The sequence below is a fragment of the Phoxinus phoxinus genome (genome assembly GCF_949152265.1).
Source record: "Phoxinus phoxinus genome assembly, chromosome: 14".
NCBI classification, from domain to species: Eukaryota; Metazoa; Chordata; class Actinopteri; order Cypriniformes; family Leuciscidae; genus Phoxinus; species Phoxinus phoxinus.
The window spans coordinates 14,954,255-14,976,762 of NC_136889.1; the positions used below are offsets into that span (position 1 = coordinate 14,954,255).

A 22,508-nucleotide genomic window follows, 5' to 3' on the forward strand; every position below is an offset into this window, starting at 1 on the left:
CTGTTACGCTCGTTTTAATTGTTAAAGCCAATCTCTTTAATTGAAGGAAACGAATATAAACATCCATCAAGTGATAAAGTAATCCTAAACTTCATATATTGGACAATACAACTTTTACTTCACGAGATGTTGAGAGATTCTGAACGTGTACACATAGCAGACAATGTAACTGATGATTAGTTTATTCAAATCCTAACAGCCTTATTTGGTTAAATTCGTTTCCAAATGTGTTCAAATAAAGTTTGGTCATTCAAACTTTTATGACGTCAGTGACGCTCGAGTCTTTTCGCGGGAAGTTACTTTCGCTTTGCCTGCAGTCAGTGTATCACAACAACAACAACAGCGGAAGAAGCTCCTGATAGCAGCGATTGACTGTAATCTACACAAAAAGCTTCTGTCTGTGTTTAAATTATTAGGTTTACTGTCGAGACATTTAAGTGTTTAGCGAGCGGTTTATAGTCATCCTGTGCTTTGACGTGTTTATGTTTCATCATGAGCTGTTTGCTGATGAGAGAAAGCCCCATGATCATTGCGCTTAATAAGGAGAAGACAGTCTATGACGGGTTCATCACAGTGCTGGTAAGGAAAGTTTCGCATCTCAACGCCTCACAGTCTTTTACTAAGTGTGAATATACGTTTACAGTGTGAATATGTTATGCCACGTGAATCACATAGGCTAACAGTTAGTTGAATGTCACAAGTGTCACATTTTTCTTATTATTTAACGTTAATCTTTGACAGGAAAAAGACTTCAGGATAAGAATATCTCTACCCCCTGATCATCAGATGAAACAGGCAAAGTATGATTGTAATAATATGGTTTATTTGATGAGTGCATTATTTATTTATTTATTTAAATATCCAAGAATACCAACACAATGTAATATAACAAATGTAAACATAACACATGTAAAGAACATTGGACCAGATACAAGACATGGTCATATGTTTTATGTAAAAAAATAAAAAATAAATATATATATATAAGTGCTTATTTTGTCTTATTGAGCCAGTACAATTATTAAATCATATATAAACACTTACTTTGCATTAATTATTTTATTAATTTTCATAATTTCAAAGGTTTAAGTATTATTATTATTATTATTTTCTTTGGTTGTTTTGCAGATTACATTGTTGCTGGCAAATGAAACGGCTACTTCATGGTTATCAACATATTGTGAAGCAGGTACAATAAATCAGAGGCAAATAGTTTGCAGCTATTTCTCATCATTCAAGAAATACGTCTTAATTAACACATAATGTTTGTCGAGGGGAGAAAAAAAAAATCATTTTCCATGTGCCTCTAGGGTGAAAAGATTAGATTTATGATTTGCCCTGCCTAGATTTATGCGGTACCCTAACTAGTTAAAGTTCATTATTTTCTTATGAATTTAAAATTATAAAAAATTAACTCTAATGGTCACTCTCATTAGTCAAATGACAGGTGCTGGTTTTGCTATTCTGTATGTAGTAGTTTAATCAAAACATTTGAATTGCATTTTTTTCCTTTTTACAGAGATTACAGCATTCAACTAATTTGATGGCTTTTATCCTGGAACTCAGAACAGTATTGGTAAGTATTGCTAAAATATTGCATGTTTTATCCCTGGAGTTGAACATTACCATATTCATGTTGACAAATGTTATACATGATGTAATGTTTAGCACCATATTACCATAATAAGCACATGAGTCCCGCAGATTGAATAAATGATTCTCATTATGAACTTGTCTATTATCAGGAAGTGGCGTTGAAGAGCCAACCAGGATGTCAGTCCTTCTCACCACCTCAGTATTATTCCCAGCTGATAACCGAGATGGAGATCTTAGGATGGGATAAGTATGATGTTTCTAGTGGCCTAGTGCTTTTCATTGTGTTCTCTTATAATTACATATAGGACCAAATCCTTTGCATTACTGTAAGGACATAAATGGCACGTACTGTCGTCAACTTTTCATGGAAACATCATGTCACATTGCTCACTTTGTAACAGAGGCTAATGTGGTGTCTGTCAGCCATGTATCAAGCTGTGATTTCACTAGGCTTCTCATTTTCCACTTTCTATTAATGTCCAAAGATATAATTATGATATTAGCAAATGCAAATTGGTCTAATTGGAGACCCACTCTCAAGTTTAATGGGGAAATGTTGGCTGAAAAGTTAGGCTGGAAATAAGGTGCACATTTCAGACCTGAATTGCGGTCAGAAGTATTATACACAAGCGCTATCTGTAAATGCACTTGAGATTAATTAAGATCCTTAATTCGTGTCTCTGTTAATAGCCTCAAGTCCGGCACAGTTGCGGACCCTGATTGGTTTAGGAAGGGGGAAGTGCCGCAGAACCTGGTCATTTTAATGAGTTTTAGTTGCCTTGAAGAAGCCACATTTACTGTTAATTACTGTATAGATGGGGTCAGGTCTGTTCTCCCCTCTTATCCCCAGAATAGTTCAAAAGAGTCAGATATTTAGGAAATTACAAAACATCAGTCTCCGGCTGCTTTATAGTGCGTTCTAAGTGTGCTATTTGAAGTACCGCAGCAAAGCGTTAGGTCATAAGAAAATGAAAGTTGAATATTTTGACTTTGATCCCAGTTTGCTCCCATTTTACTGTGAGATATTGCATTTGGTCTGACATCGTCATCTGAAACTGTTCAGATTTTTTTTTGACAATTGGTGCATAGGTGCCATGGTGAGAGGTTGTCACACCTTGCACATGTATGAGAGAGAAGCGCTGGGCTTCTCGCTGTGGTCTTTTAACACCCCGCCAAGATAATGACACCTGAGCAGGTTTCCTATTGGCTGGTCTCCTCACCATCTCACGCCAGCCAGCAGTTATATCTTAAAACTCATGATCCCTGGTGGCACCTGTGAGAATGGAATAACTGTACTATTTTCAGCAGCTGGCTTTTTGCATATCTGGAAAGTTGTGATGAGAAGTCTTCGCAAAAAGCGGGCTTGGCGGTATTACAGTTTATGTTTTCCCTTACTATTCCGATTTCTTTTTTTGTTGTTTTGTTTTTGTAAGGCTTTATGCTTTCATCTATGGCCTGTTTGTATGCAAACATGCCAAATGTTCCTTTCGCCATTTATGAGGGGAGCTGATTTTCTAGTTGCAAATGTAATGCTCTCATCAATCCTCCCAGCAAGACATTGAGCCGTCAAGCTGTTTCAATCAACTGAGGTGAACGCCAGCAAGGCCTGATACTGTGGCGGGAGATCCCTGTAGAATGCAAAGAGGCTGAATGAGGTTCCAGCTCTGAAAAGAGATCTCAATTTCGAGGAAATGAATGATTGGTGTGATTTTTGTGCCAAAAGCTCATGTAATTGAATGTGATGCAAAAGATTCGTCCCTATGCTTCATGGGTTGTGAGAGAAACAGACTGAGCATTAAGATCACTTTGAACAGTAGAACAGAGAAATCACGCGTGTTTGCAGGTTGATCTGTAATGCAAACAGTATTTACAAATATAAAGGCATTTAATTGTTCTCAAGAAGTTGATAGCTCATGCGCATCACTACTTCTCACTTTAATTTCTAATTAAAAGGGGGGGGGGGATCCCCCTCAAAGTTTAATAAAAAGTGAGAAATAATTGTGGGCCGTCCACATGTTTGAGTGCATGAGTTAGTAAAAAATATGTTGTGTTAAAGGGTTAATTAACCCAAAAATGATTTTTTTTGTCATTAATTACTCACCCTCATGTCATTCCAAGACCTTCGTTCATCTTCGGGACACAAATTAAGATATTTTTGATGAAATCCGAGAGCTTTCTGACCCTTAGTATTAGACAGCAACGTAATTACCATTTTCAAGCACCAGAAATGTAGTAAAGAGTGACATCGTCAAAATAGTCCATGTGACTAGTGGTTCCACCTTAATTTTATGAGGAGAGGTGCTTTTTGTGCACAAAAGAAACTAAAATACTGACTTATTTAACAGTTTATTCTCTTCCGTGTCGATCTCTGATGCTGTTCACGTTGTAAACACAGTGCAGCGCTTCCTGGTTCTACATCAGAACACCGGCTCAGTATTGGCCGGCTCCTGCGTCAGCATCACACGCATGCGTCATGGTGCTCACGTGAACAGCGTTGTAGACTGACACAGAAGGGAAGAAAATGTTGAATAAAGTTTTTTTTGCGCACAAAAAGTATTCTCCTAGCTTTATAAACTTAAGGTTGAACCACTGTAGTCACATGGACTATTTCAACGATGACTTCACTACCTTTCTGGGGCTTGAATGTGGTAAGTGGGTGGTTGACGTGAACTCAAATCCAAAGTGGGAAAACATTTTTTTCTAAAATGCATGTCAAATGTCTTATAATTATATTGCTTAATATGTGAATAACTCAAAACTGAATGTGTCCCTTTCTAATTCCTTATTAATTTAGCATTTTATTAACTTTTTTGTGTGGTAGTCCCAAAAATTGTCCACCGGTGTGACAACATTTTTTATGTTAATATTCAATTCAGAGATTGTGTGACAGATAATACAAATATGCACAATCCTAATCAATTTGTCCTAATTACATTCCCACATCAAAAGTAACCAATAAAAATTCACAATCATGTTATTATCCCACTATAAAATGTACACATAGGGACTTTACCCAAACGTCTGGATTATATTCATTATCATTTGTATAAAACCTAATGAAGTTTCATTCCATCCTTATATGTGCACAGTGATGATATTATTATTATACTATTCAACACCTTTTACATAAATTTGTGCATTTAAATGCCTTTTCCACTTATAATTCAGTTTGTCACACCACAGGACATTTCGTCACACCATTGGACAACAAAAAGTACCAGTATGCCCTTGTTTTGTACAAAGTCACATTTATTATTTCTTGTTCAGATAATTAAAACAATTCATTAAAACAAAGGTACAACTTCAAGTTCAAATGTGTTTTGTACAATAAAGTCAGAAGAAAGAAGAAGAAACCAACATTCCCATAAAAAAGACCTGGGAGCTATCGTAACATTTAGCAACATAATATTAACATGTAAACAAAATTCACCTGGCTTATTACTTGTTCAAATTTATTTTAAAATTCACTAAAATAAAAAGGTAAGCTTTAAGTTATAGGGCCACCTTGTCACATTTCATAACCATAAATGGAATTGATCAGAATAAAACAGCAAAACATCATGTGGTTCATAAAAATAATTAATACAGAATAAAACAGCAAAACATCCTGTGGTTCATAAAAATAATTCATACAGAGTACACTGTGAAATACAAAAAAGAAAAAAAGTAGTGTTTTAGAGTTTAAGGACTCATCCTCCTTTCACACCTCATTGAACAGCAGCCAGTCATATTTGGTGAGTTGGGCTGCACGCTGGTGGGGCTCTGGCTCAGAGATGACACTGACAAGTTGGTCCTTGCTGTACATAATGCAGTCTCGCCTAGCAGGCCACTTGAATGTGTTTTTCCTGCCAATTTGCACCATGCAATTGACCTCAATGTGCTCAGCATTTAGTTGTGTGATCTGACCAACAAATGGCTTCTTGTCATAGCGGACAATGACGAATTTCCCTACAGTGTACTTGTCGTCAGACTTTTCCTCCTCTTCCTCTCCACTACTGGGACTCTCAGGCTGGGTCTCTTGGACTTCACAGGCAAGCCTCATCTTGCTTGGAGAGAAGCAGTTACACATCTCTGGGTAGCGGCAGAAACAGCTTAGAGCCCTATAGAAGATCTCTCCAGCAGAGAAGGAAAGTATTTGGTGTGTGTTTAAGATGCCAGGTACTTTCGGGACAGAAGGTGGCAACATCTCGTTGAACACCTGGATATCTGCCTCATCGATCCATTTGAATTTTATGTTTGGGACCTCTTTTCGGGCTAGGAACTCATAGAGGTCCTTAGGGCTTTGTATGTCTTGCCCCCCATGGACATGGTTATCTGCCATGCGTTTCACTGATCCCCCAACTCCATCGGGTGCACCTTTCCCATGGGCTCTCTCTGAGTAATTCCAGGTGATTCGTTTCAGTCTCCATGTGTAGGGTACACTGCTCAAAAGGTAACAATTTGCCTTGTTTCTGTATTGGGTGACTGGACCATCACTCAACACATGAAGCGTGTCAATCTTGTGCCCAGAGTTTGCAATCATTTCCTGTACCACTGGTTTGAGGTGGGCCCACACAGCACGTTCGTTGTTGCTGACAGAGTCAGAGATTGTGGCATAGGATTGTGAGCCTGTGAATGTGTAAGCCACTGCTGTATGGATGGATGCCTGCTGCCGGTTTCCTCCAAAATGAAATGACTGAATTTCCGTGTTTAGTTTGCAGGCATAATTTTCGGAAAAGTCTACATGCAGAACCATTTCGTTGTCTTTTAGATTTTCTTTAAGATGCCTGAATTTCTGTGCCTGGTGAAGCCAGTTGAATTGATGGATAGCAATACCGTCCAACTCTTTGTTGAACTCCTCAACCAGTTTTCCGATTGTACCATTTTCAGTTTTCTTGAAAAATGCGCGTGGAATCTGCCTAGCAAACATCGATTTCATTGGCCTTTTTACGCAGTGGTATTACGCAACAAGGAAGTCTGTACAAACTGGATACCACTGTTTTCAGCGGAATATGAGGAATGCGGCAAAAAAGACCGCACCTCTCTATCACTAACAGTTTTTAAGATAATTACACATGTAAAAGTATGCAATTTTGGGCGGTACCGCCCAATCCGTTCCCATAACATTTCTATTCATATCGCATTAAAATGTACGATCTCAAGAGCTTAAAACAGCTAACTGAGCTAGCAATGACTCTCCTCTTCCTGATTCGCGTCAGCTATGACATCAGCATGATATGATTAGTTTCTAAAGCTGTCAATCATCTCACGTGAACCAACCAGACCATAAGGCTGTTCTACACATCTCTTCATCTGATTCAAGAAGCTAATAAATGCAGGATTCAAATATATCTGGTTTGTTCGTGATTTCTGTCTGATTTTGGTTATTTTATAGGAACAAAGAATGTTTACATCCACTGGTGTGACAGTCATGTCCACCAGTGTGACACTGATTTCATGTCACACTACAGGACAGTGCTGTCACACCAGTGGACATTTTCAAGATTAAGGCCAGTTTGCGGCCTAACTGTATGAGACACAGTCTTCAATCCTGACTAACAGTGTTAAGATTTACATTATTTTCAATAGTCAATAAATATAAATTGCTGAAAATTTTCAGATCAATACTTAGATTATGTCACACCAAAGGACAGCGTAATGGATCCCATTTCCAACAGTGCATGGAAATAGCAATATTATGAAAATATTTTAAACAGAACTCACCTTCTGGGCAGTCCATGTACTCCAGTGAGGTCTACTGTGCTTCCTGGATGAAGAAGGGCCCTTCTCAGTAATAAGGTGCCAAAATTAATGCCCGTTTTATATCTACAGAATGGCGTCACACCAGGTGGACACCACTTTTGCGGACAAAATGTAATGTGTCACAATTATTCTAAATGGGGACCTTATGACTTATAACCTTTAGTTTCATTAAGTTAACACCTCTATAACATCTATTCAAGTATTTTAATGTATTTAGACTTATTTTTCATTTAATTACAGTAATTTTAAGATAAGCAAAGCTACCCCGGACAGTCACACCAGAGGACAAATGTCATGTTTAAAACTAAATATTTACATATTTTAATTATAATACTCATTAATTACAGATGTATTAGTTCTAGAAGATTAAACTGTATATAACAACAGACATTTTAATGAAATATTATACATTTTTATTAATATTTGTCACCATGGACGCAAAAATGTAGCGTCACGTCAACCACCCAAGTGCGTTGTTGCCTATAGGGGGTCAGAAAGCTCTCGGATTTCATCAAAAATATCTTAATTCGTTTTCCGAAGATGACCGAAGGTCTTACAGGTTTGGAACGACATGAGGGTGAGTAATTAACGACAGAATTTTCATTTAATGTACAGTGAATATATTCTGCTGTAATAGCAGAAGAGAGTGTGAGCCAACGAAATGTGTCAAAGTTCTTCCAGAGTTTTTATGTGGATTTAAGTGTTGAGGGACAGAATGTGGATATGTGATCCTGCAGTTTCTGCCGATGGGAACACTCAGAGCAAAGTGTGCATGTATAAACTAACCACGATATGCTGTGTTACACGACTCGTAAATAAGCTGCTGAAATACGAGTGTGTTGTGAGGTGCTGGGATTTTAGCAATAAATCTGTGGTCGCTGTAGTTGATTTTCAGCACCGTTTGCTGGGAGAGAGGATTGTATACACATCTGAGGAGCATGAATGACCAAAAATTACATATCCCTGTTATGTTTTTACTTACAACATATCCACTGTTGATCTGTCTGATGTGTGTTGTATGTGTGATGCTATTGATCTGTCTTGGCAGGCTGCTCTTTATCGATGCAGAGTTCCGCACACTCAAGATGAAGGCAGAGGACTCTGCAGGTCGTCAGCACGCTATTACAATCAAGCTCAAGTCTAAGGTGAAGCCAAGGGTCAAGCCCTGTTTTATTTCTTATTTTGGTAAAACTTTATTTCACATTTATTTGACATTAACACCCACCAAATATGGCGGGATTTCAGCAGTAGTGTGTAAACGCAGTCATTACTAGCCACTTTAGCGGGTAGAATTATATATATAATATATACATTTTTCAATTGTTGTCTTTTAAAAAGGCATCTGAAATAATAAAGTGCAATGTTGTCAGACATTGTGTTGTCAGAAATATAGATTTTTCTATACATATCGATAGGCCTACTAAAATATCTGAAAATCTTCCAGTACTTATTTTACGCAGAATAGAGACACAATACCAGCTGCTCTCTCATTTCTCTGACAGAGAGTTGTCTGACACAAACGGATGAATATTGTTAGTGTTACAGGGCTTGAATTCCGGCATGGGATTGCGTGTATTGTGTCTTTTACTCATTCCCGCCGATTTTGTTTGCTCACACCCAAAGTTTGCGCACATAAAGCAGCCTCTCAGTACTAAATTGAGTAGCTTATTGCACTTAAACAGTCAAATACACACAAAATAATGTCAAAATGCTGGTTTTGGCAAGTATACAGGCCACAAGTTTTATTTTACTATGCGGGAATTTTTTTTTATAGAAAAACAAAAAAGCTCATAGGAAAAATCAGTTATTAATATTTTGTTGACTCTCTCTTGATTCTCTCTTGTGTTCATAATTTCTTTGTATGGCAGCCAAGCCAAATATTATGTCTGCACAATTTGGCATGTTTAATTGCATTATCACAAATAAAAAAACTGACTCCAAGCACAACTACAAAATATGCTTACAAAGTCTTTAACAAATGTTTAATAATATTTGGATGAAATCACTTTTGACCTCTACAGTATACATTTCCATTTAAAAGTTTGGGTCAGGAGTAACGTATGCTCACTATATAATATATATATATATATATATATATATATATATATATATATATATATATATATATATATATATATATATATATATATTACAATTTAAACTGTTCAAATCAAACTGTTATAATACATTTTAAACTGTATTCATGTGAGGGCAAAGCTGAATTTTCAGCAGCCATTACTCTAGTCTTCATTTCAAAATGCTGAATTGCTGCTCAAGAATAATGTCTTATTATGATCCATTTTGAAAGCAGTTGTGCTGCTTAATATTTTTTTGTGGAAACCAATAAGTTTGTCATTCTTTTGATGAATAGACATTTCAAAGGAAAAACATTTATTTGAAATAAATATCTGACATAAAATTTTTGAACTGTAGTTGTAGTTGAACTGTGTGTGCGTGCGTGCGTACACACACAAGATGTGTGTGTGCGTGTGTGTATACCAAGTGATTTTTGAAATAAGGATGCAAAGTGTTTTGTTTGGGGTAGGATAGGGGTTAAACACAATGATTTTTATACTGTACAAACTGCATATTCTGTGGAAACCCAATGTGTGTGTCTGTGCGACTGTGCGCATATGTGTTTGTGTTTGTAAATATGACGTAACTCAGCCACTTTTTGAATAAATAAAAAAAATCCCCCTTTTTTATTAAATGAGTTTGACATTAAGGTCTACAAAAAAGCTAAAATAATTTTGTCATTTTGCAGATCAATAATTTGTGTGGGTCATAGATGCAAATGTACCAGGATAAGTTCACACCGCTTTTGGTATCTAGATCCTCAGTCTCTGCTGGACTGCAAAAGGAGCAGAACTTTGGTTTTAGTATCTAACTTTAAGCAGGTGGCACTAATGTGCTGTGACTGTAAGATTATGTTGAGAGATGGAGCCGTGAGATTGTGGCAGGGCCTGAAGGAGAGGCGAGAGAGTGTGCAGGGATGCTGTGGCACAGATAAGACCATGAGTGATCCTTATAAGGTGATTACAGGGGCCACAGAAGAAGCAGAAAATTGTGGCGTGTGAGTAGTTTAGTCTGAGGGTCGGGCTGTGTGAGTGAGCTCTGTTTGGCATTGGAAGTGGAGACATGGTATAGATGCCAGTGGCTCCTTGCGGACACTGCACGGGTCCTGATGAGATTCAGCAGGGCGTGAGAAGCCCCCTGTGCCCACCTGCCCACCGTCCTGCTGGGTGCTAAAAATAGCTGTGATCTACCCACCTCACATCTGCTCATCCTCTCACAAGGCCCTGCGTCACCCAGCGCCAGCTTACTCAACAGGAGCCAGTAAAGGCATCTCTGCTGCTGGTGTAAATGTGGGTTGTGGGGTCATACTCATAGTTGTTTTATTGGTTGTAGTGTGGAAATATATGTAAGAGAATTTTAGGCTTAAAGAGGATGAATAAGTAAGGCCTTCAGGAGTGGAAAGCTCACCTAGTCTTTCAGCGTGGAGAGTGGATATGGTGTGTTGAAATACAAAATGATTTATATTAATGTATTAATTTAATAATTTATACATTATTAATAATTAAAATAATTATTAATGTATTGATTACATATAAATTATTAATATTATTCTAATTCAAATTGTGCTAATTTATTATATAATTTATTTTATATTAATAGTGGATATAATATACTCCATCGTTCAATGTTTATATACAGTGTCAGTAAGTTTTTTTTAATTATTATTATTTTTTGTTTTTGTTGAAAGAAGTCTCTTATACTCACCTATATATATATATATATATATATATATATATATATATATATATATATATATTAAAATGTGTTTTATTCCTGTGATGGCAAAGCTGAATTTTCAGCAGCCATTACCAGTCTTCAGTCATATTAGTCTTCATTCTAATATGCTGATTTAGTGCTCATGAAACATTTCTTATTATCAATGTTAAAAACAGTTGTGCTGCAGCTGAATATTTTTGTGGAAGCCATGATATATATGTATTTTTAAGTCTTTGACAAATAGAAAGATCAAAAGAACAGCATTTATTTGAGATTGAAATCTTTTGTAACAATAACAGTATTCAATGGTCTTTACTGTCATTTCTATAAAAATAAAAAATCTTATACTTTCACCTTTTAACAAATAAAACAAAACAGTAATATAGAATTATAAAAACATGAATGCGTACCTAAATCTTAACTTTTATACTTTAATATTTAAAAAAATACCATACCAGACTTCCATTAACATTTTTGAGTGATAAAAGCATCTGCTAAATGACTACCTTTTTACCACGTATACTGTTTTAAACCAAGATTATCAATGTCTCTCTTTTTTTTTTTTACTCTTTTTTTTTCAGTATCCAGCTGAGGCCCCGGAGTTTTCTGCCGATCTTCCTGTTCCCTTGGTCATCACGTGGACCTCTCAGGTACATAGACCGTAATTACTTAAACTTTTTTTGAACAGAAATATTGTTACTGAACAGTTGATTTGGCTTTTTATCACATTACCAAAATTGGTCTTTTTTTAAATAGCAATTAAAGTACAATGTTTTTAATGAACAAAGTTTTTTGGCATTTAAAAGGTGTTTTTGTTGATGAAAGGTGCTCCGTTCCGCCGCCGCTTTGATGTTGCTTCCATAAAAAAAACAATAACTCCTCTCACAAAGGCTCAAACAGAGCCAAATAAACCGACAGGACAGCGATCTGGAAAGCTACACGTGTTAGCGGCCTCTAATGAGCCTCGACGAGTTTCCTCTTACGTATAACAATTAAAAGCGAGAACGGAGACCCATTTTTCACTGTCGTTTTCTTTTTATCATCGTCCTCTGTTTTCGCCTCCTCCCCTGAAAAACAGGCTCCTCTTCAGTCATACGTTTGCTCCAATTACTTTGAGGTGGATGAAAGCGACTTGGCATATTGCACAGCAGTGGTGTGAGTTAGGGAGGGTTGTGCGTTGTGCTGGGTGAGGGATGGCAGTGGAACATGGCTCTCTGACAGAGAAGACCAGCTCAGCACACAGCAGCCTTCTGTCGGCCGAAGCCCTGCTGCGCTGCTGATGTCTTGATGCATCTTCTCTGTTCAGGGAAGAGAAAGGCCTGTCTGCCTGCCTCTCACGTACATTTGAATGAGTGATGATTACCTGCGCTGAACTGACTGTGTGTGTTTGTGGGAGAGTCAGTGAGTTTGTGAGTAATAATGTATACTATGGATCAGGAGATTTGGCGGGGTGTTCTCTTTGTTCTGTGGCGGACACAGCGGTGCAGGTGTGTCTCAGTGGGATTTACACTCAACCAGCCGCCCGGACCCTACTCCCGAAGTGCACAAAGAGAAACAATGCTCTCTGCATGAATTTTAACCCCTCATCCTATTTCAAAAAAGTAAATACAATGCCGTTCAAAAGTTTGGGGTCGGTAAAGTATTCTAATGCTTTCGGAAAAGCCTTTTATGCTTTGCATTTATCGAATCAAAAATAAATTATGTATAACATGTAATTGTGAAATATTATTTTATTGTTTATTGTTTTCTATTTTAATATAGACAGTCATTATTAAATGCCTTTAATTGCATTTACAGTCACTTTTGATGTTACACTGCATACACAATGTTCATTTTATCAAGCTATTTATAATATATTGTATTCATTCTGCTCATTTAATAAGTAATTTTATTATAATTATTAGTTTTGTACTACAAAATGATGGAAATTAAACATGTAAATTATTACCATTTAATTATATAATGTAGTGACAGTGCTAGTTCCATTTAATCGCTAAAGACTGTTCATTTGTTGCCAAAGGTATCCATTTATCAGCTATACTGAGATACCAGAAGCCAAAATTGTGGTATTGAATTGATCCAACCCTATACAATGATAATGAATTATTATATTATTATTATAATGTTAGTACTCACACTGCCCCACTAATGTTTTATGTAAATAGTTTAGCCCAGCATTGCTTCTTTATGTAGTGGTTCCTTAACAATCACAATTATAGACCACGGGCATTAATGAATACATACTTCTTTGTGTGCAATTATTGATTTATTTACTTGACACTTGTTCACTAAATGACTGAAAATGCACCATTGAACATTATGAGGATGGACCTAATTGGGAGAGTTAACAGAACAGTAAGCACGCTGTCACCTCACTGGGGAGGAATCCATTGTGCCATTCCACATTTCGGGCACATTTCCAAGAGAAATTCAATTATGAGGACATCTCGCCTGCACCATATATTTAAATAAAAGCATAACTATAATCACACAACCGGCATTAATTGGGAAATAATTGCTGTGTCTTTGCACCTGTGCAATGCTAAATTGTTCGTGCTGTATTGGCACATCGACCCATCATATTTGTTTCATGCTCTCTCTCCTATATCAGAGCATCCGGTCCTGTGTGGCATCAGGGAAAGCTCATTCACATTAACATGTTCTTGCTTTAACAAAGATTTCCCCTAACCAATCCAGATTACTATGCTGTTTTTCTGATTTGGCTGTCTGCACATCCCTTGCCCTAGTGCTACTGTCTAAAAACAGAAGTAATTTGATTTGTTTTGTTATGTTCAATTACCAGCTCTGGGTGTTTCATTCAGCTCTGCCTCTGTGCTCTCCAATTTAACATGTATGGAAATGTATCAGAGAATCAGGCACATAATCAACGTCAGCACACACAAATTATGTGACAAAAGAAAAACACATGAGATCGTATCCTCTAAAATGCAGCCAGTCATGTCCCTCTTAAATCAGCTGAGATTGGCTGTATTATGTGGTTGAGGTATTACAATGGTTCAAAATTATTGTTGACAAATGCGATTTAACATCTCACAATCTAAAATCAATCCAGTTTTCTCTCGGATCACCACAAAAGTACACAGATGACTAATAATACACCGTCTGTGTACATCTAGACTTACCGTTTGCTTGTTTTTCGTATATCTCTTTTTTTTTTAGAATGTTGTTTACATTATCTTTATATTATGCTGCAGCTTTTTTGACTGACTACTGCAAGAGTTTTCAAACTTTCTAATGCCTATGACCCCCAAATATGATAAAGCGGTCTTTGTGAGGGACCCCCATCTGGAAATATAAAAGATGAGAAAAAATACTTTAAATAAAAGAAAAAAAGAAAAAGAAAAAAAATATATATACAGTAAAGCAAAACAATAATGTGTGTATGTGTATATATATATTAATGTTATCTTATTTTATTTATTCTAGCCTTTAAAAATAAAGGATGGATTTCGTTTTTTATATTTATTATTGTTAAAACTGTCCGTCAGTGGAATAATTATTACAATTAGTTCTTTTTGGTGTTTTTAATTAATCACAAATGTATATTGCATATTTAATTTATATCTTAAGTTAACTTTGACAGTCTTTTTTTTTTCACTTTTCTGCTAAAACACTGGGCAAATTAAATTGACAAGATAATTAAATGATCTTTTCCATAATTTAAATTGGGATGTAAACCTTCAGCGATGTTTGCAAACTTAATTTCGTACAGTGGCATCATTTGGGATGTTTGAAAGTTTTGATGATACAAATTTCAATGCAGCTGCTGTCATCTCTTTCACACTAAATAAGCCTATTCATCTTAAACAGCACAACAAATAAATAAAGCACTGGTCGTGGCTTTGAGCTGAGAGGATCTGGTGTCCAGACTAAAGCGTTCTGATTCTGGGCTGAGATTAAAGACCTTGAGTTGGCAGCTCGTGGAAAGCGAGGAGTGTGGGTCTGAGGTCAGAGGTCAGAGCGGCGTGGGCGACCTGTACACCCTCACTCTGACAGCGTGGAGTGAAACGGGGCCAAACTCCATCAGCTGTCAATCATCAGCTGTGATTTATGAGCGGCCATACTCAAACCATTAGCTCTGCCTCACCACTGGACAGCTCCAAAGGAAACAGAGGCCTACTGTGTTTGTATATGTTAGAATTAGAGGAAGCCGTTATGCTGAACCGTAGATGGGTCGTCTGTGATCCTCAGTGATCAAACGCTATCGCTGGATTTCTCTTGTTTGCTGATGTATGCGTTTTGGTCTTTTCCTGTTCAGTCACTTTTTATATTTGATTTGTTCTTGGTTGGTGCTTTAATCAATGGTTTGTTGACAGGTCGTTGATGAAGACTTGGCAAGACTTCAGTGGGAATGTTTCTTTTTTTTCCTTTTCCTCCCCGAGTGTTGATGGCAGAGGGCTGAAGAGTTTGTATAAAGCAGTGATATGAAACCAGACATGTGGACAGTATCAACATCTTCCATATGCAGAAGTGTTCAGGAGTTATTAAAGACAGCTCAGCCAATGTCAGAAAAAAAAGAAAGAAAGAAAAAACAATGTTGTTCCTGCATATCAAGAGTTGCATGAGAATTTAAAAGGATACTATTTCTAGCATCTAGGCACTTCTGAGAGTACAACCGCTGACTGAGAGGCACCATGTCCATTCAAACAGATGTGTGTGGATTTGACTGTAAATACAACATGCACGTCTAAATTTGGTCAATACAATCGTTTTACACCTACTTTACATCAGTTGGCAGGAAATTAAATCTATTATATATTTTCTAAATTCATGATATTGATCTTATTGTTAACAAATCATCCATGCCTGTTTATTTATTTTAATCTTTTTTATTCTATTTTCTAATCAAAACTCCAGTGAAATGACAGACTTCACTCTGGTGAAGTATGCTGGAGTTCTCCAATCATTTAGTCTGCTTAAAGTCGACATGAAATCAAAATTGACCCTATTTACTTTGTTAGCACATATTACTAGTCTTGTGGTGAACAATACATCCGTGGAAGTTAATACAGAGAAAAAAATAGTTTGCCATGGTTATCTTTAATCAAAATCTGAAAAGTTACTTTCGGTCTGGAATGGCGTTCCTTTTCTGATGACGTCAGTTTGACGGCTTGGGTTGAAAACGCTTAACTACTCCCCTCATACCGTTAGTCTGCTGTGAGCAGAGATGGAGAGGAGGAGCGCTGAAGTAAAACCCTGCCCTCTGTTCAATATTCCATTTCACTGGGAAATACGTCACAACACTGGAGAAAAGTTGTTTGCAACTTCCGGTTCACGCGGACTTTAAACATTGATTGCAAGCTCACATTTAGATCCAACCAACAACCAATGGATAGAACTAACTCCCTGGCCTACTTCTTTTTTTTCTTCTTCTTCTATAAGATGTTACACTTGGATGGATGTCGCAATACTAAAGAAAAGATTTGTCTTTTCCTCTTTTTCATTGCAACTTTAAACTGGAAATGTCGTTCTTCATGCTGATAGCTGATTAATTGACTAAAGGTGTGGTCAAATTTACCATTGTTAGGTGGATTTCTTGGCGAATTAGTCCCTTTAAATAAAGTCAAAAACCAACTCTCAAGCAGGAAAAATGCATTTTAAACTAATATATTGCCCTTTCTTCTACACCCAGAGCACCTTGGCCGTTGTCCACAGTCAGTTCCTGATAAACGTTGAGGCTCTGTCTGAGTTCTGGTCGGTTCTGGATGAGATAGATGAGCAGACATGGGTGTTGGAACCAGAAAAACCCACAAAAGCAGACTCCATGAGAAGGATCGCCATCGGTAACATTACATTCATATTACTACTTACTATTTAAATCTCATTATTTGCAGATCACCACATTTTCCTGCCATCCATCCAACTATGCCCATCAACAATGATTTCCCATGATATTAAGCTGCCATATCGCTGTTCTTCCCCAGGAAACAACGTCTCAATAAAGGTACAAATTGACCCCAGACACCCCAAAATGCTGCCGGAGTGCTGTTTGCTCGGGGCTGAGCACGGTAGGCATTTTTCATATCTGCAAATCTCTCTGTTTATCTCCATACAGCTTTTATTACGGTTTCCTGCATGTGAGAGGCAGCTCGTGTGTGAGGAACTCGTGCCTCCCTCTCGTGCTCTTGTTTTTCAATTACCTCCGTACATAAGTGCACATGCTGTAAATGCTTTACTGCATTTAGACAGGACCGCTACAGCTGGAGCGGCCGAGCTGACAGCCCGCAATATGTTTGCGGCGCAATGTGCTTTTAGATTTCGAGTGAGATGGTGCTGGAATGGAGGTCAGTTTGCACTATTTAAGCCTCCGTGATTGTTTCTTTAAATCCAAGGTCATGCTTGGCTGACAATGGCACACAGAACACATTGTCGGTTGCCTAGCAATGTTATTCATTGATATTAAATCCACACTTCAATAGTCAAGACGGTGGCAGTCGCGGACCCTCCGAGCGCGGGGTCAGACAGAAATATTGCTTTTTGCATTTACAAATGACAAACAGAGAGTGCGGCTATCACGTCCCTCCCAGATTGATCTCTCGGGTGGAACAGCCATGATGAGCGCGTTTTATTTGAATTATTTGAATATTTCCCTTTCTGTCAGACTGTTTGTCACAGTAGGAAATGTCCTGTTCTTTCGCCCGCGCTGCTGTGGCATTTCTACTAGAGAATAGAGATTAGAGGTAAGAAATGACGCGGCCGTGCATTGTCTGTCAGCGTTCTGCGATCAGGTGAGGAACGCTGAATGAGAGATGAGGTAGAGTTAATTGAAACTGCTCGGCTACATTAGGGGGGGTGAGTGCACTTCTTGCCTTCATATACAACTCTCCCTCGGGCTTGTTTTTGCCATGCAGATTGATTGATATGATTTATGTTGATGGCATTTTTGTCCCCCAGTGCTTTGCAAACATTATGAAGTCCAGTGTGTATTGCTATTACAAAAACATAGATAAGTGTGTAGGTTTTGATAATGAATAATTAAAGATGTGACAGAACAGATAACAGCTTACCGTAAGGTCATCAACATACCAATACTGTAAAAAAAGGTTTGATGATATATATATATATATATATATATATATATATATATATATATATATATCTCATCAAACCTTTTATTTTACAGTATTAGTTTTTTTACAGTATTTTTTCAGCATTTCATACTTTCATTTAGCAAGGATCATTAAATTAATCAAGTTAGTAAAGACATTTGTAACGTTTAAATTTTTTCCTTTTTAAATAAATGCCGTTCTTCTGAACTTTCTATTCAAAGAATCCTGTTAAAAATGTATGATGGTTCTGAAGGATCGTGTGACACTGAAGATAAATTAAATGCAGCCTTTGTGATCATAACATTTAAATAAATCTAACCGATCCCAAACATTTGAACCGTTGTGCATATTTGTGGGGACTAAATTATGTCTATACTACTATAATTATATAAAGAAGACATTTGTTGATATTTTTTTTAAATCAACTTTATACTAAAGCAACTTAATACTAAAGCACCTTTTGGCATTTGTTACCACAAATCTGCTAATAATTTTAACTCCTGCTTGTGTCTTTCAGTTGTCACTCCTTTACGGAATAAATTGAATGCCAATATGCATTTATGGTAAGCAAACTTCTTTTCCAATTCATTTTTTTCCCAAGGAGGTTGAAAATGATTAATGAGAAATCAAAGTGGATGTTGCATATTTCAATGCAAATTTGCTATTTCATGTGCACACCGCAGACAGTTTTCAGTTGATGTATGTATTACAGCATAAAATGAATCTGAAACCCAGTGGTGAGAATGTTTTGGCCCAGAACGTTGATTCTCAAAGTGATATCCTGGATTTTTTGGGCAGTAATCACTGAACTGTATTCATTATACCATCATGACTTGACTGTATGTGTTTAATTAGTGCATGAAGGTCTGATTTCCTCCTCTCCTCATAGGAACCCTGACTGCAGTGTCCTACAGAATATGAAGGATGTGTTGGAGATAGAATTTCCATCGCCTACCACCCACGAAAAATCTGTACGTTGCATATTTTCGTCTCATACACTGCCACTTACAATTAGTTCCACAGCACCATCATATTTGAAGCTTGCAGTGTTCTTTTTTTTTTACCCACCTCCTTTTCTCTTTGTTTTTATCATCGGGAGAGGTGGGTACGGATTTCCTTTAATTGGGTTGTTTACAGATAAGATCATTACAATAACAAAGGTGGCAGAATCTTCGGCACTATCAAGAGCTGTTTAATCATAGCTCCGCCATTTATCTTTTTTCCTGTGTGCATTTTTTATGCTTTCTCTCTTTCAGCTCGCAGGTTGAAAGGCCACAGTGTTTATTCACAGTCTGTACCGCAGATTAATGCTTGACCATCATTAACATTCTGAAGCGAGAAAAGTTTACTTGACCAGATGTTGAAATTTTTATCTTCCATCCTTTTAATGGATTGCTCAGAAAAAAAAGAAAGGGGGAAAAAAACAACTAATTATCTGAACAGCAATATGCAAACACGGACAGTGGAGGAGAAGAGAGCAGAAGCACGGGAATGGGGAGGGGGGTTGTGGACGTGTAAAGATTCTCTAGCCTAGCTGAGGTGTCAGAGGATTATGTGAAGTGGGGGTCAAGCACATATAGGGTTGATGAGTCCGCCCTGTGGGAACAAATATGAGCTGTCGTGCACCAGCAGGCAGAGTGAATCTCAATCTAGATCAGACTCGGGGATACAAAATATGACAAGTGATGCTTTTCATTTGTTTTTAGAATTCCATAAGAGTCTTTCTTGTAATCATCAACTGAAAAAAATCTGTCATTGTTTACTCACCTTTCATGTGATTCCAAACCTGTATGACTTTCTGAGTTACTTCAGTGGAGCGCAGCTGGAGACATTTTGATAAATGTACAGTGCCGGTCAGAGTGCTGGAATGGACAACAATTGTATTAATTAAATAATAAAAAAAGGGGTTCGTGCAATATGTTTTCTGAAGTCAGTAGCTTCATTATTTACTGAAATTTGGCACATTTATGAGAAAAGTAGTGCTGATTCATTTTTTTGTGTCAGATATTTTCATTGATGTGGTTGATCCAATTCATGAAAACTGATTCAATCTTAAGTGTTTCAATCACAAATGAACAAGATCAGCTTAATGACTCCAATGTGAACCACTCACACTCACAGTATCAATGAGTTGACAAGGGATGGATTTAATTTTTCAATCTACGGTAATGCTTCTTATTTATTTCTGCTTTACTTAAATTACGTACCTACCGGTATATTTACAGTAAATGTAGCTAACAAACACTGCTTACTAGAGGGGAAAGCATCTATCCCCATTCATTACAATTGCATATAAGAATAACCAGTAGATTTGTAGCCTAGAAATTTCTCCTTTTGTGCTCCAAGGCAAAATAAAAAGTCCTTCAGGTTTAAAATAACTCAAATGTGAGTAAATGATGGCAAAAAAAAATGTCATTGCTGGGAGAACTAAGACTTCTTCTTTTTTTTTACTTTACTGACAGCTTGAGTTGTACTACATGTGAAAGCTCATCTAATTTTGTGGTTGTGTACTCAAGAGTTTCAGTGTTGAATGTGGCATCTGCTACTCTTATCGACTCGAGTCGGATATTCCAGATCAGGTCTGCAATGACCCGCGCTGTGGCCAGCCTTTCCATCAAGTGTGTCTTTATGAGGTAAGTGCTTTAAGATCTAGCAAACCAGTTTAACAGTATTTCAAACAGAACAATTTCCTAAAAATGTGCAATTTGTTAGTGTTTGTATGGTAAGCATTTAAATCTTTTATTGATTTATTTGTCTTCACAGTGGCTGAGAGGTCTGCCCACCAGTCGCCAAAGCTTCAATATTGTGTTTGGAGAATGTCCTTACTGCAGCAAGGTAATATTCAACTCTATCACACAAATAGCAAAGAAAATTACTTTATTTAAATCCACAATTCAATTTCAATTAAAATATTATTACATTTCAAAACAGTGCAAAACAATGCTGATTTATAAATCCATTTATATTTATTCTTTCAGCCCATCACTGTGAAAATGGTCACAGGAAATGCTTAACAACAGTCTGTTCATTCAGAGTAGTGGTCATATGGCGTTACGGCTCCAGTAAGGATAATACCAACAACCAACAACAGTCAATATCGTAACAAGAAGGAAGATCAACATTCTTTTAATGTGCCCTTTTTTTGACTTTCCAAAGCCATCTCTGTGATGGTACCGAGTCCATTCATCTTCCAATCCATCGACATCACTTCCCCAGTGGTCTCCATCATCATCAGTGTCCTCCCATTGGCTTGGTTTCTTGGTGTAGTTCCTCCTGTAGTCGACTTCATTACTGGGTACTGCATAGTCGTCATTTAGTTTTCGGGTATGTTTTTGCTGGTTCTTATAGTGACGGTTTTGTTTCCCCCTCATGGTCAAGCAGGTCTTTCCCTTGTAAACATCCGCATTCCTCTTTTCCTGTGTTGTTGGAGCAAATTTGATCTTTTCACATTATAAGAACTATAAAGGGAGAGGGCTGATATTAGATCTGTTAATACAAGTTTGTAATCAAACAATAAATATTGCAAAGCATTTTAGTATTTCCTATGAATTTTTGATGCTTTTAAACTTTGATCAATTCGAATAAGAGAATGATTGACTATGGTCTATTTGTCATTTGGCCTGTGCTTTGGCTGTTGGTTTTACTTGTTCGTGTTCCTGTCTGTGTCGTGCTCCTGCTCTTGTTCTAGGATGAACTCGTGGAGGGACGGGCTCATCTTCATCACTGAGGTCCTCATCACTTTCATTAGGCATAGACCTTTGCCTAGCACTTCTTTTAGCAGCCATGTCACCTTTGTCTGGTCTCTGTAAAGATGACACCAATAAATAATTTCAATGAGAGTGTATTAAACCACTGTATGATAACACTATATAGCCTACTATATACCAAGGACTTCCAAATAAGATAATACCTTTGTGAGAGACCCTCTTTCTAATATATGGCAAGTCGTTCAAAAGTAAAAGTGACAGTAATGACATTTATAATGTTACAAAATGTTGTTATTTCAAATAAATGTTGTTCTTTTGAACTTTCTATTCATCAAAGAATAATGAAAGAAGTATGCTGGTTTTTTAAAAATATTATACAAAAAATGCAGTCATTTTCACACAATCTACTAACAATATATAAATACAAAAATCTTCCAATTTTATTTTTGTGGTTTGATATTTTGGGTTTTTTTATTAATGTGATTTAGCTTAGTCAGTAAATTTTTTTTTTTTTTTTTTTTTTTTTTTTTGTCAGAAATAATATTTGAAAGTAAAATATTATAAAATTTGTAGTAAAATAATATATTTTCCAGTAAAACTA

General features: G+C 36.9%; 2 protein-coding genes and 1 long non-coding RNA gene across 5 annotated transcripts in view; 1 reads left to right on the plus strand and 2 right to left on the minus strand.

The window, feature by feature from the left end:
- The window catches only part of LOC307009947, a 129,230-nt gene extending 128,997 nt beyond the window's left edge, over positions 1 to 233 (minus strand). For both annotated transcript variants that reach the window (XR_013800132.1, XR_013800133.1), the window contains exon 1: positions 1 to 233. This is a non-coding gene — a long non-coding RNA (uncharacterized lncRNA).
- Positions 181 to 21,729, plus strand: fancl (FA complementation group L). The gene is made up of 14 exons (XM_079634198.1): positions 181 to 579; positions 742 to 800; positions 1,129 to 1,189; positions 1,520 to 1,576; positions 1,746 to 1,843; positions 8,387 to 8,483; positions 11,712 to 11,780; positions 16,784 to 16,934; positions 17,076 to 17,159; positions 18,718 to 18,763; positions 19,090 to 19,171; positions 20,717 to 20,833; positions 20,964 to 21,035; positions 21,179 to 21,729. The coding sequence occupies exons 1-14, from the start codon at positions 493 to 495 to the stop codon at positions 21,212 to 21,214; spliced, it is 1,116 nt and encodes a 371-aa protein (XP_079490324.1). The 5' UTR covers positions 181 to 492; the 3' UTR covers positions 21,215 to 21,729.
- Positions 21,063 to 22,508, minus strand: part of vrk2 (VRK serine/threonine kinase 2) — a 22,613-nt gene continuing 21,167 nt past the window's right edge. For both annotated transcript variants that reach the window (XM_079634196.1, XM_079634197.1), the window contains exons 13-14: positions 21,845 to 22,003; positions 21,063 to 21,616 (exon numbers count right to left, since the gene is read on the minus strand). In XM_079634196.1, coding sequence (XP_079490322.1) covers positions 21,242 to 21,616; positions 21,845 to 22,003 — 534 coding nt within the window. In that variant the 3' untranslated portion in view covers positions 21,063 to 21,241. The remainder of the gene's footprint in view (positions 21,617 to 21,844; positions 22,004 to 22,508) is intronic.